The following is a 14,433-nucleotide window of genomic DNA, read 5'->3' as shown; positions in this document are numbered from 1 at the left end:
CCAGCTCCAGGGCCAGAGAGGAAGGGCTGGTGTGAACGATTACCCGGGATTCGTAGTCTTTCGGTTTCCATTTGCGGGTAGTGTTCCATTCACTTTGAACTACACTTCCCAGGATGCTGCGCGCAACTTCGGGTTCTCAATTTTCCACCCTTCGTCCTCCTCCTCCTTTTCCCACCTGGCCGCCTCCTCTGTAGTTGCGGCGGAGAGAAACCTCCCAGGAAACAGCCCCTGTACGCACGCGTCACGTTTGTTTACCCTGAAGCCCCACCTCTCTCCACGGTATCTCTCGGACCCTCCCCGTGCCCCGCCCCATCTCGCCGTGGAATGCCGTCATGTCAAAGATGTATATTCATGAACCGGCATTGAACTCCCCTCCCCTCTCTTCCTCCCGCCGTCCACCCTCCCCGGACTAAAGCTCTATTAATATTCAATGAGCGCTTCTTCTGGCCTGCTGGTTCGCCCGGGAAGGTGGGGGGAGGAGGCGTGGCTAGAGGCCTGGGCGCCCGAGGAGGAGGAGGAGAATAAGGAGGAGGAGGAGGAGGGGGAGGAGAGGGAAGAGGCGAGGAGGCGGTGGCTGTGAGGCGGGTGCGCGGGATGGAACCCCGAGACACCGACGGAATGCTCCGAATTGCCACATAATCCCCTGGAACAGCAGCCCCAAACGCCATTGGCTTCTCCTTCCCGGTTCCTCCTCCTCCTCCGCCGCCGCCGCCCTCTCCCACCTTCGCTTCACCTCCTCCCGCTCCCTTCTCCTCGCTCCGGAGCTGGGGGGGGGAGACGCACAGCTCCACTGCAATGGAGCCCGCCGCCGCGGCCACGGTGCAACGACTCCCAGAGACCAGCAGGGAGGACCGGGCTCCGGCTCCGGCTCCGGCGGCGGCAGCGGCCGCAGCGGCGGCGGCGGCGGCGGCGGCAGCAGCTTTGGCGGCGGCAGCGGCGGCGGCGGGGAGTGGCGGCCGGAGCCCAGAGAATCCCCTGCCCTCGGGGACCGCGAACATGCAGTTCCTCCCGAGCGGCGGAGCCGGGGAGGAGGCCCCCGCCGGGCCGCTGCCGGGCAAAGCCGGGGGCACCGTGCGGAGGAGGAGGAGAGGGGCGCCCCTCCTCGCGGCCAACGGGGCTCCCCCGGCCCCCGGAGCGGGCAGCAACGCTAACTCCCTGCTCCTCCGGAGGGGGCGGCTGAAGAGGAATCTGTCCGCCGCCGCCACCACTACGTCCTCCTCCTCCTCTTCCTCTTCTTCCTCGGCCGCTGCCGCCTCCCACTCCTCCAACGCTGCCAGCCTGGCCGCTTCTTGCTCGGCCTCGGCGTCGCTGTGCACCCGGAGCCTGGACAGGAAGACGCTGCTGCTGAAGCATCGACAGATGATGCAGCTGCAGCCGTCTGACCGGGACTGGGTGAGGCACCAGCTGCAGCGGGGCTGCGTGCACGTCTTCGACCGCCACATGGCCTCGACTTACCTGCGCCCGGTGCTCTGCACGCTGGACACTACGGCCGGCGAGGTGGCGGCCCGCCTGCTGCAGCTGGGGCACAAAGGCGGCGGCGGCTTAGTGATGAAGGTTCTGGGCCGGGGGTCCTCGCCGGCGGCCCAGCCCCAACCATCATGGGTGGACTCTGCTGCAGACCCCCCGACGGCGGGTCACGGGGACATCCCCTCCGGCAGTTGCGGAGGGCAGGTGGCTCGGAGCCCCGAGGCCCCTGGTCCCGGGCTCGGATTGACAGCGCCAGACTACGAGCTCGGAGAGCAGCAGTCGAGGAAGAACGGGCTGGGGGATCCCGCCGTCGGAGGGAAGCCGCGCACGCCCCCGGGGGATCTACCGCTCCGAAGCAATGGGGCGGGAAGACTTGTGGGGTGCCTGACCCACGGCAGCCCCGCGCCTTCGGACTTCAGCCCCGGGGATTTGTACGCAGGAGTCCCCGGTTCCCTGTTGGGTGATCTGCGGCCAGTGGATGGCGTGATGGGAGGCCCGGCCTCGGACACGGAGAGTTTCAGCCTGAGTCCCAGCGCCGAGAGCGTGTCCGACCGGCTGGACCCCTACAGTAGCGGCGGCGGCGGCGGCAGCTCCTCCTCTTCGGAGGAGCTGGAGGCCGATTCCACCCCAGTCCCTGCTCTTGCCCCTGCCCAGGCTTTGACGGAGGGGTCGGGCCTCGCCCATCACCCGAGCGGCTCAGCTGCGTCTCGGACGGGTGGGCCGGTGGCCGAAGAGTCCCGAGATTTCCCGCCACTCCCTTCTCCTTCCCCAGCTGCCCCAGCACAGTCGCCACCGAAAGCCCCGAAGGGGGTGGACAGCCGGGGTAGGCTCTTCCAGGATGAGCCTCTGGAGAAGGCGATTGCAGGAGGAGTAAGTGGGGAGCTCAAGCTGTTGCCGCCTGGGCACGGAGGAGCGGCGGACAAGACCGCCCCGACGCCCACCTTGTACGTGCAGTTTCATGGAGAAACTACCCGTCGGCTGGAGGCACACGAAAAGCCACTGCAGATTCAAAATGACTACCTCTTTCAACTGGGATTTAGGGAGCTATGGAGGGTGCAGGAAGAGGGCATGGATTCGGAGATCGGGTGTCTCATCCGCTTCTATGCAGGTAAGAGAGAGGACCCTGCTCCTTGAGGTCAATTACCTCCCGGGAAGAAGACTCATCTCCTTTGGTATTAGGTGTGAACCTATTTTTCTGGAGAAGAAAATGTCTCCATCCCCCCCGCCTTCCACATCCCCTTGAGTGTATCAATTTATTTAAGGGTAAATGTAACAAAACACCTTGTGTGTTTTCATCTATACTTCTTCAAAACTATTTAATTTAAAAATGAACAATTTTTTAATCTTTAAGGTTTTAATCAAAGTACTGAGGGTGGGGGCCGGGGTTATTTTATTCATTGAGATAGGTATGCCACATGAGGTCACCGTTTTGAGATGCTACTGTGTATGTAAGGTTTAGGTTGCTTAATCTGGATTCTTAATTTCTGATTGGTTTATGGCTATGAGACAGTTTTTGATTTCAAGAAACTCTCCTCTATCGTGCAAAATTTTTCTTTTATAAAAAATAACAAAAATGTTTGTGAACTGATTTTTATTTTACTTACCTAAGCCCATAACATCCCTAATTAACCTCATTACATTTGATTTTGCTCTCCTGAACACCTTTTGTTGACATGTTCTTCGTTGTTTTTTTCTTCACCTTCTTCCTTGTACTACAATTTCAGGTTTGATCCTGCTGTTTAAAATTAGTCCAGCCGCCTCTTCCTGTTTCTTGTTTTGTGGTTTTAATCCCGAGAAGAACTGACCATTGAAATCGTCCTCTGTGACTTAAGCATAGTACTGGACTTTCTTAGTGGGCAGGTCATATTTGAATCACAAGTAGGGATGAATAGCCGATTTACCTGGTTCTCTTTTCAGTGTTCTGAAGCCCCCTTTCTATTCTGCAGTCCCAAATTCACTGCTGTTGCTTTTTCAGCTAACGAGAGCTTGGGGGAGATGCTGACTTTTGGAAGGGGTGAACACAGCATTTTCGTTGACATTTTGTGGTTTATATATAAACCTTTTGCATCTTATCTTTTCTTTATTCTAAGGGATGGCTTTTGATTGAGAAGTTACATTATAATGTATTGTAGCTAAAGCATAAAAGATTTCTTGCTAACTTTCCTATCACTTTGCCAGGTACAGAATAACAAAAGCATATGTGTAGTTCAAGTGTATGATGTGTAGTTCCGTCATTTTTAGCTATCCTCTCATTATTTAAATATTAAAATTTGCTGGTATTTATTGATTCGTGTGATCACTTGGCAAAAAGTTTATTTCATGAAGTTTCATCATGAAGATGAAACTGGCCAAGCCAGAGAGATGTTCTTCTATTTCTTGAGTTTCATTAAGGTTTTTCTAAAACTATTCATTGTTTTTATTAGAATTGACTTTTAAAAAGAAAATATTTAATTGATTAAATAATCTAAAGTTTGATATATATGAGCTAAAATGTTAAGATTTTGAAGTTCTAGACAGATTAGAAACTGGGAGATTTTTTTTTAATTGACCTAGGCAACAGTTCCATCTCTTTTTCTGTCTTTCTTGGAATTGCTAAAATGTCATTATTCTCTCAAACTATTAAAAATTACCATTAGAGCAAAAACATATCTAATGGTGTTCTGTATTTTAGGTTAGTCTCATGATCAAAATAAATGTAATGAGTAAATGTCTCTAAATCACAAGGGATATTTGTGGTTTTTATTTTATCAGTGTTCCATTTAACACCACTGCTTTGTCAAAATATTGTAAAAGTTTCACATTACTTGTTCCTCATTGAAAATATTAATACTAATTAATACTGCTTAACACTGATGTCATCACGCTACATCAAAGCATAAATTTCCAGCCAGTCATTAAGGGTCAGATGAAGAAGTTGTCAGATTTTTCATGAATCTTTTGTTTCTTATTCCATTTCTCCTCTTAACTCAGAATTACTTTGGATCAAAAAATTATGAAGTGAATATACTAGGATTGTTAAATAACACTTGTTACAGATAATAATTTAGTATGAGATTGGTCTAAGTTGTTGAAAAATAAAAAGATTTTACCAAAAAATGAGCTCATAGTAGGGGTGACCCTCAGCTCTATGTTTTGAGGAGGCTTTAGCACATAGTTACAAGATTCTTTCCTGCAGAGATATAAACAGGCCAATTTCAGTGTTTGTTCTGAATAACTTCCTTTGCAAAGAGTTGCTGTTGCTGAAATATTCTCTATAACTTAATTTTGTACTTCATAGTTAAATAGCTTGTTATCCTTCTGTTTATGTAGTTGGGATTAAGAAAGAAGAACCTGTAACCATTGAAAAATATCCCTATTTAATTTCAACTTATCTTTTAAAATTAATTTTTAATATTTATTACTTGAGAATTTTCTTTCTCTTGGAAAATCTAATTAAATTATTTTTTTATGTTGCTTTACATAAACTGAAAGGCTATTCTTCAATATCAGTGAAAAATTATTTTAGGATCTTAATTTAAATATCTATTGGAAAAAATTAATTCCTAAAATAGTTTTGAAGCCCATATATTTAATTATAGTATTGTTCATGAAAACTTAAAGTTATACCTATTAAGCAGCAATTCTTTGAGTTGATTTAAAAATTAACAGTCTTTTAATGTAACATAGTTTTTTCATCTGAAACTACTTTATGTAAATGCTGCTGAGGTATTATCTGGCCATTGCAGAAGATGTTTTAAAATTTGAGAACCTTTTAAAATCAAGTTAAAATTTGCCTGAAAGAGAATTATCATACATAACACAAAATTCTATGTATGTAAATTGATTGGCATCACTTATGGAATCATAAATATTAAGTGGTTAGAGTGCTGGAGCAACTAGAAACAAGAGCCTGTTGAAGAAATAGTGGAGTAATATTAAGCCATTTTTTAAAAGTTATTTTAAAAATTTTTTTAAGTTATTTTATTTTATTTTTTTTTTAGAATAGAGCTCCTTTCTATTGAATTTTCAAAGCCAAATTCCAGCTATTTCAATTCAAGTTTTAACGAGGAGAAATGGTGTTGACAACCCATCCATTGTGTGTAACGATTGTACCAGGCATTTTGATATATGACTCATTGGGATTGCTCTGAAGTGAATATCTTTACCTCTCCTGTTTCCTGTCTTCACCTTTCTGGAAATTATAAAATCTTGCACCAGATATATGAAAACCTAGAAGGTGTTTTTCATCATTAAGCTGTAATATTGACTATCAAGTTCCTATTACTATAATTACAGTACTTTTGGATAATATTTAAAAATTTTTTTAATTGGATAATGAATGTAATACTATTGTTGAGAACACTTTTAATTTTAAGAACAAAGAATTTGAATCATCTTTGCAAAAATGCATTGTCTATTTCTTTACCACCATGATTTCATATTATAAAAGTGATAGCATTTGATTGTGTTGCCTTTACATACAAAATCTTAGAAACATGTTCCCATGTATTATCTCATTTATTCTAACGAAAACTCTGTGAAGTAGGAGGAAGGTTATTATACCTTTTTTAGAGATGAAGAAACTCATGCTTAGAGAAATTTGACTAATTTGTCTGAGATTATATGTCCATAGCATAGCTGAGACTAGAACACAGGTGTTTCAACTTACAATCGAACCTTCTAACTAAATCTTGCCTGATTTTATATTTTTCTAGCATTTGAATTATTCATTTACATTAAAAATGTTCAGAAAATCTGCTAATTTTGCTTATAACATAGTGAAATTATAGTCACAAGTGCTCATCTTTATAATGCAACTTTTTAACATGTTAAAATGATTATTCAAGGGAACAAATATAATACAGACAGTGAATAAGCATTTTAGTTACAGTCACCTTGAGATTTTAGGTAGTGTGAAGAATTTAAGTTTTTCAATCTCTTGTTAAAGTAGACCTGCATTTGTTAAACTTTGTTGTTTAGCTAGCTCTGCCAAACTAAAGCCTTCCTGTACTTGACCCTTCTATGGTTATGACCTTGAATTCTCTAAAGCACTGTTAGCAAAAGCTCTAGCAGGTCCTACCAAATTGGAAAAGCTTTTGATTGTGGGCTTAGTGACTTGCCTTTGTTGTCTCACTGCAGCTGAGCTAAGCTCAGGAAGTTCCATGTTGGCTTAAGGATGATGAATTTTGGGACTACCACAACTTATGAAAATCTTGTACTGAAGTTGCAAGGGTGCCTTGATCTGCTTCAGTGGAGAGAATATTCACCCTGAGAAGATTCTTGATGTATTAAACTTTGTGTTGATAAGAACTAGCATACTACATTTGAAAATTAGGCAATATTTATGTGGATGTAAGTGAGGGTTAAACCATTAACTTTAGGATGTGGCAACAATTCAACTACAATGAGGAGAACAGTAAGTATTATTTTATTTATGATAAGGTAATTGAAATCATCTACAATAAAAACAAGCATTTCTCCATGACAGAAGATTCAGAGGTGCCACCTAGCATTAGTATCTTTGTTTCACATTTGTTTCTCCTGGGTGAAAGAAAGAAGTAGATTTTTGAGTAAGCAGCCCTTAAGAAAATGGGCAATATTTTCTTAGAACAGGTGATTTTATTTTATTTTTTTCAGAGACATCTCTTGCTCTAGATTTGAAATGAATTAATGAGTTCTGTCAAATGAAGTATCTTAGATGAATGATTTTGCTATGTTCCAGCTTCGAACATTCTAGCTGGACAAGAGAAAGAGCTTAATTGTTCTGTGAAATCTGAGGAATTCTGAAGTCACTCAATAGAAAAACAATTCATTTAAAAGGGGCTGGCATTTCAAGAGGGAGAAATAAATGACATCAAAATGTCTAAATCAGCCTGTGAATCCTTGGGAAAAGAAGGCCTCTTTTTTTTTTTTTTTTTTAAAGGGAATCTCCTCCCTTTAATCATATTCATGTGGCATGGAACTAATAATACCCCCTGTAATGAAGGGGTTTTCAATCTGAAGTAGCTGGATTAACATTGTAGAACACCTTTGGCTTCATATTCCCTTTTTTTGTTTTTGTTTTTTTAGCATACCAAAGGTAAGCCTAATCTGAAGGAATAAGTACTAGAACTTCTGGTCTATAAACAGGTGAAGGGGCATACTTTTCCTTGGTTTGTGCATTTTTGTTTTAATAATCCAAAGATGTTTTGCCATTAGTGTTTGTGTCTATCTTTCACAGTCTAGCTACGTTAAAATCAGGTGTTTGAAACAATTCAAAGCCTTGATTTGATCTGTCTCAGCATTGTGAAGAAAGCATTTTCTAAATTATATTTGCAGATTTTAGAACTGGAAGGGATCTCAGAGGTCATTTGTCAATTCCCTTTTATTTGATGGATGAAGGAACCATATGCAGGGAATTTAAGCATATTTTCTAAAGTCATTCTGGCCATTAGCAGATAACAGTCTAGTAATTGAACCTCAATCTAAATGCAGAGCTCTTTCCCACTTGTATCACAAAGAATTTGAAATATTTAATTTTAGATGCTAAATAAGAAGATATATTTTGGGAAATAAATTAATATTCTTTTATATGTATCTGAATTAATTAAAATTATATAGATTATAGCATACAGAAATAACAAAATTTCCAATTTTATTTTTAATTCAATTCTAAAGATAATCATTGAACAAAAAATTATTAAAGTCTCTATTGTATAATGTATTATATTGGGCTGAAGTTGGGTAGACAAAGTTTATAGAATATATGATATATCTTATGTGACCATTTATAGAAAGGTTTGTACCACAGAGGTTAATCTTGCCTCGTAATATTGAATTAAATTAGGTGCAAAGCAAAAAATTCAGTGTCCCCATCAGTTCATCAGATATTATTTGTTTAATGAACTGGAATTACTACCTTTCCCAATAGTAGTTAATTCATATCTAGCTACATTAATTAATATTGCCAAATATTTATAATTTGTTATCACTAATGTCAATAATACAATAAAGATATAAATAATTATTTATAATTGTCAAGTTGTGGGGAAGGTCGCAGCCAAATCACAGAACCGTGTCATACTACTACCATAATATGAAAATAACTTCTTATTTCTGAAATATAGTCCCACCAATTTAGTTCATTTTAGATATCAGTTTTTTCATAAGAATTCTTTTTTCAAGATAAAGGTTAAAAGAGTTCCCATCAAAAAAGAAACCTCCATCCTCTTCCTTTCTTCACTTTTTTTCTGACCATGACAGAAAAATAAGTAATGTGTTCAGTCTCTTTCAAACTTTTATTCTGAACAGTTTCTAGACTCCTTATAAAACCCTCTTTATAATGTGTCTTCATAACATAACAAAACAACAGACACATTCCCCCTTACCCTCTTTCTCTTTTTTCTTCATAGTTTGTCTCAGATCATCTCTATTCACTTTCTTCAGTTTTCTAAAAAATTGCCAGCACAAACTGCCAAGTCTTAAACATCCCATTTGGCTGTTAAAGCTGCAGTAATAGTGAAAACATCCTCTGTAGAAGAGACTTTTAAAATATATTAGACTCACAGCTGCCCTAGGTGGTAGTGCAAGTGTGATATTTTACAGGTAAGAAAAATGAGTCTCATGATCTTTGAGTGATATGTACCAGAAACCAGTTATTTAAAGTGGTAGAGCTGAGATTTGAGCTGTTTTGGTCCAACTACTGCTCTTTCCCCACTATAACAAAGGTTCCTCATAATAGATCTTTGGAACCGAGAGGTTCCTTTTAAAAAAATCCAAAAAAATTTTACATGTTCTTTGGAAACTAAATTTGTTCATAACAGAATGGGCTCATTTCTTATTGGGCTTTTCTTCTCTTGCCTTAGTTTCATTATCCATAAGAGCTGATTATTAGTAGCAGTCCTTTTTGTAATGGCAAGAAACTGGAAACTGAGTGCCTATTGGTTGGAGAATGGTTGAATAAGTTATGGTATATGAATGTTATGGAATGTTATTGTTCTGTAAGAAATGACCAACAGTATGATTTCAGAGAGGCCTTGAGAGATTTATATGAACTGATGCTGAGTGAAATGAGCAGAACCAGGAGATCATTATACCTGGCAACAAGATTATATGATGATCAATTCTGATGGATGTGACTCTTTTCAACAAAGAGATGATTGAGGCCAGTAGCAATTTGTGATGAAGAGAGCCATCTGCATCCAGAGAGATGACTGTGGGGACTGAGAGAGTTCACAACATAGCATTTTCACTCTTTTTGTTGTTTGTTTGTATTTTATTTTCTTTCTCATTTTTTCCTGTTTGATTTGATTTTTCTTGTGCAACAAGATAATTGTATAAATATGTATGCATATATTGAATTTAATATATATTTCTGCCATATTTAACATATATTGGATTACTTGCCATCTTAGCGGAGAGGGTGAAGGAAGGGGGGAGAAAATTGAAATACAAAGTTTTTCAAGGGTTGAAAAATTATCCATGCATATGTTTTGAAAATAAAAAGCTTTAATTTAAAAAAAGAAAAGATGCTCTTTGAGGTCCTTTCTATCTCAAGGTTAATGATCTTCTGATTGCACTATATGAAACTACACCTTAAAAAGACAAAACCACTTGTGGGAAAGTTTATATTGCAGTTTCCTAATAGTTAATATTAATTAATCCTAATGAGATACCTAGTTATCCATAAGCATATAGATTTAGAGCTGGAAGGGACCTTAGTAATCATCTGTCCTAACCTCTTCTTTTTTACAGAACAAGAAATTGAGGCCCTGGGAAAGTAAGTGAATTGTTCATGATTACACAAGTGGCAAAGTCAGTTTTCAAAGCCAGCTCTTCTGGCTTCAAATCTAGCATTTGCCCATAACTCATGCTAAATTCTTTCAAAACATCACTAAAAATACCTGTTGCAAGGTACTTTTAAAAAAATGCTTCAGTACTAATGAATAAGAACTACAGTCTTAGATTTAGTGTATAGGATGTCAGGTTTTTCTTTTTCTTTTCTTTTTTTTTTTTTTTTTTTGCTGAGGCAATTGGGATTAAGAGACTTGCCCAGGGTCACACAGCTAGGCAGTATTAAGTATCTGAGGTCAGATTTAACTCAGGTCCTCTTTCACTTCGCCATCTAGCGTCCCCTTTAAAAAAAAAAATTGAATAGCCAGTTATTTTAATGGCATATAAGTGTTGTCTATTCAAATCCTTGTGCATTGGTGTGGGGTTAATCCTTAGAACTCAAGATCTGGCAAGTTCTACCAAACTGGAGTGTGGCCTTGGTCACTGAATGTCTGTTTGAGGACTAACTCAAATAAATTTCATAGAGACCCATTATCAGGGTGATGAATGTAATTAGAAATATCAAATTTTGGGTACGGTAATTTAAAAGTCTTTTTTAAATTGCGAATTTAACAATCATTGCCAATCACAAATACCTCAAGATATAAAGAAAAGGAAAGGTGATCATATAAGAAAATTTGAACTTTTACTGTGATGTTCTGTTTCTCTAAATTGTGATCGTTCTCTTGGGGAGTTTCTGGAGGCAGCCTTAGTTTTAGTTCCAGTTCAATAATCCCAAAATGCAGTCAGGGTTAAAGTCTTTTTCTGCCTCTTTCCAAATCTTATCTCCAGGTCCTTTATTTTCTCCTTCAAGTCTTGTCTCCTTCACTTGGGGCTCGAGTTTGGCTAGCTTTCTGGAGGCCTTCCCCTCTCCTTGGTTTCCCAATGAACTCTTGTCAGAATGTCTTCAGCCTCTCTGCTCCCTTTGGGTCCAAAGCCTCCAGCCAGCAGGAAGGTTGAAATGGGAATGAAATTTTGACTCCTCCTCCCTGAATCCTGGCTCCTTATATCCACCCAGAGAATGGGCTTGTGGGCACTCCCTGAGCTTGTGGGAGCTCCTTAAAAGTATGTTCTCTTAAAGGTGTGAAAGGTGTGAATCTGAGAATTGTTAAGTACTATGCTAAATTAGATAATTATATCCATTCCAGTGATTTAGCACCTTGTAAGAATCCTAACTTTTACCATGTGCAATGTTTTGTTTTTATTTTTAAAAACATATACATGTATAAACACATATGTACATACTTAACCAGGTAGTAACAAATTACTCAATTTTTATGGGTGAGGTTATTGTGAATTGATAAATTTCATTCAAAATCTCATTCATTAAATAACCTATCTTTACCCCTTTGTAGGAAGGTTAGTAAGAGGTTTGTTCTGTTCTTGCTGTTTCTGTCTTTACTGAATCCTGTACCTAATTCAACTGTAACCAGTGGAGATAAATTTTAATTCATATGCTGCTTGTTCTATTTCCTCACATGTTAAAACATTGGACATATATTCCTGAAGTTCTTGACACTTTTTGAAGACCTATATAGAGTAAAAGAAAGTATAAACTGTACTTGTAAAGTGTTTTTACTGTAATATACAGCATCTATTCTGTCTAATATATAGTTGAGCACACTGCAGTCCTGAGAGATGAAATGGCTTACTATACATATAGTCATACAGTGCTTGTCAAGTAGCCATGCTAGTTCTTGTCCAGGAGAAATTCTCTATATAGGAATGTGTTTTTCTCATTCAAGTACTGTATGATTGTAGATAAATTTCAAGGGACTTTTCTTTTGAAACAGCATTGAGAGAAATTTTCTTTTGAGATTGGCCAGTCCATTCCAGACCTCATTTTGAAATTCCATAAAGGGAGGAAAGTGTCAGTTTTCTACTTTGTTGTTATATGGTTATATTCTTTGTTGCAAATCCTTAAAGGACAAACCTATTTGGTGGAAGAAAGGAGCAGTTTGATTACCCAACTCAGAAAGATGATTTCTTATTGTCACTTATACATTTGTCTTTTTCCATTTGGCCAAACCAGGATAATTGAAACGTTTAGGAAGAAAGACAGCTGATATCATGTTACTAACTTAGTCCCTGGGGCTAAAAGCTGGTCAAAGAGCCAAATCCCTGAGTTGGTCCTCAGGGGAGTGGGACCAGACATGGACATTCTCCCATACTCATTAGGCATCATAGGACTACTGACAAAGTAGGTGGTGACTAGATTGGATTGGATTAGATTTCCTCATTCTGTGTATTCGTTTAGAGTTCTTGCTATTTTTACCATGGTAAGTTAAAAGATTGTAAACAAATTGATGAACATGCTTAACATGTTCCTTTCAGATCAAGACAGTTCAATTTCTTCTGCAGTGTGGCCAGTGCTTTTAAGAGATTTCATATCACTTTGACTGATTGTATAAGGTTTCTAATGTTCTAATGGAACAGATGGACATTTTAACTGCACAGAGGGAAATTAGATTTCATTAACGATGCTCTCATCCTATGGGGGATTTGAACTTTAGTAGTATATGGTTTGTTGAGAGGAGGGACAACATTTGAAAAATCTGAGGGAGTATAGTTAGTATTTTGAAATATAAATTATATTTGATAGAAAGAAAATGAAATAGCTTCTAGTATTTTTTTTAAGGTAAGAAACCTAAGATGAAAACATTTACTTTCAATTAAGTTTTATAGCAAATTCAATGTGTACATACATACATACATACACACACACACACTCACACACAGGTATTATGTATTTTTGGAATTTTCTATTTTCTTGATTTAAGAAAAACATTAGGAATATTCTCAAAGCAGCACATTTTGTAACATTTAAGTCTTTCAGTTGGATTTACAGTTTTACCTTTTATAGTGATTAAAAAAAACAATTAAAACAACTCAGCATGTTTTTGTTAGTGTTTCTGTTCAATACCAAATTTCAGAAGTCTCTGTAAAAACTGCTAGCAGCCAAATTCCTTTTCTTTGAACAGAAAGAAGAAAGATAAAAAAAGAAGCCTCTTACTTTTACTAGTCAGTCATCTGTGAGTATAAATAGGTATGTTGAGTATGAGACATTTCCTTTTACCGTGGGTTGAATTTCAAATTAATCTCTTACCTTAAACAAAATAGTATTTGTTATGTAGAAATAATTTATCCAATCAATTAATTCTGCACAGCTTACCATTCCTTTTCCATAGGATAAAAGAAACTTTAAAAACACAAAAACACAAAGGAAATAAAAATTCATTGCATAAGAGATACAGAATTTGTACTCCAGATGTAGAAATACAGAGGAAAATTATCCTTTCTCCCTGCCATTTTTGAAAGATTGAGAGGAGTGGTATATTTGTGGAGCATAGGGATAATTTAATTTTCATTAAAAACAACAACAGTTATGAATTATTGCTGTAAATTTCCCTTGAGACTTGTTAGGGGTAAAATTTTGGACTTTTAATGACCAAATTCTAGTGAATCTCCTATGACATGGCTAAGGAGAGAGAGGGAAGAGTGCTTTGTTTAAAGTGCCATACTCAAGGACTCTTTTCAGTCCTCTCCACTCCATCTTTATAAGATATTTGGTTTGAATGCCAAACATAAAATTTTTGTGATTGATAATCTCTGCTTCTCAGAGTACACTGTTCCTGGAGAAGGAATTACTCATAACCCTGGAAGAATCCCTTCATGCTTTAAGAACTTAGCAGTGCTTATGGGAGTTATTCAGTCTCAGTCTCATGGTGTTGGGGTAGAGGAGGAAGTAGGAGTTAGCACCATACCTACTCTAATAGAATGTAGTATTAAGGGACTCAGGGCTATTTAATTGGTAACACATGGCCTCTTGATCCCTGTTGCTTCTCAAATTCCCTAGTTAGCCCCTTGCCACCCCTGCTTTCTGGAGAGCAGCAGATGGCAATTTTTTTTTATTTTGTGAGTTTGTGCTTTTAAGAATGTCAGTTTGCTTGTGTTTGTCATTTCTGCAGATGACTTTAAATCAATATATGAAGCCATTATTTCTTTCTTGATTTCAGACTTATCTGCCTGTTTTATTTATATCTTTATCTTTAGAAGTGTCCTGTAGATGCCTCAGTTACCCCCTGGTCAAAACAGAACCTATAGTCTCCCTTAAACCTATTATTGCTGGTACCACATTCCTCCCAGGTATACACCTTTGCACTTTTGATATTATTC

At 39.1% G+C, this 14,433-nt stretch overlaps 1 protein-coding gene across 1 annotated transcript in view; it reads left to right on the top strand.

The window, feature by feature from the left end:
• The first annotated feature begins 553 nt into the window (after nucleotides 1–553).
• Nucleotides 554–14,433, top strand: part of PHLPP1 (PH domain and leucine rich repeat protein phosphatase 1) — a 279,201-nt gene continuing 265,321 nt past the window's right edge. Inside the window, exon 1 of the mRNA XM_074279031.1 lies at nucleotides 554–2,575. Coding sequence (XP_074135132.1) covers nucleotides 796–2,575 — 1,780 coding nt within the window. The 5' untranslated portion in view covers nucleotides 554–795. The remainder of the gene's footprint in view (nucleotides 2,576–14,433) is intronic.

The sequence above is a fragment of the Sminthopsis crassicaudata genome, chromosome 1 (assembly GCF_048593235.1).
Source record: "Sminthopsis crassicaudata isolate SCR6 chromosome 1, ASM4859323v1, whole genome shotgun sequence".
Lineage (NCBI taxonomy): Eukaryota > Metazoa > Chordata > Mammalia > Dasyuromorphia > Dasyuridae > Sminthopsis > Sminthopsis crassicaudata.
The sequence above is the reverse complement of the archived record's forward strand: the minus strand, read 5'-3'. Positions and strand labels throughout refer to the sequence as shown.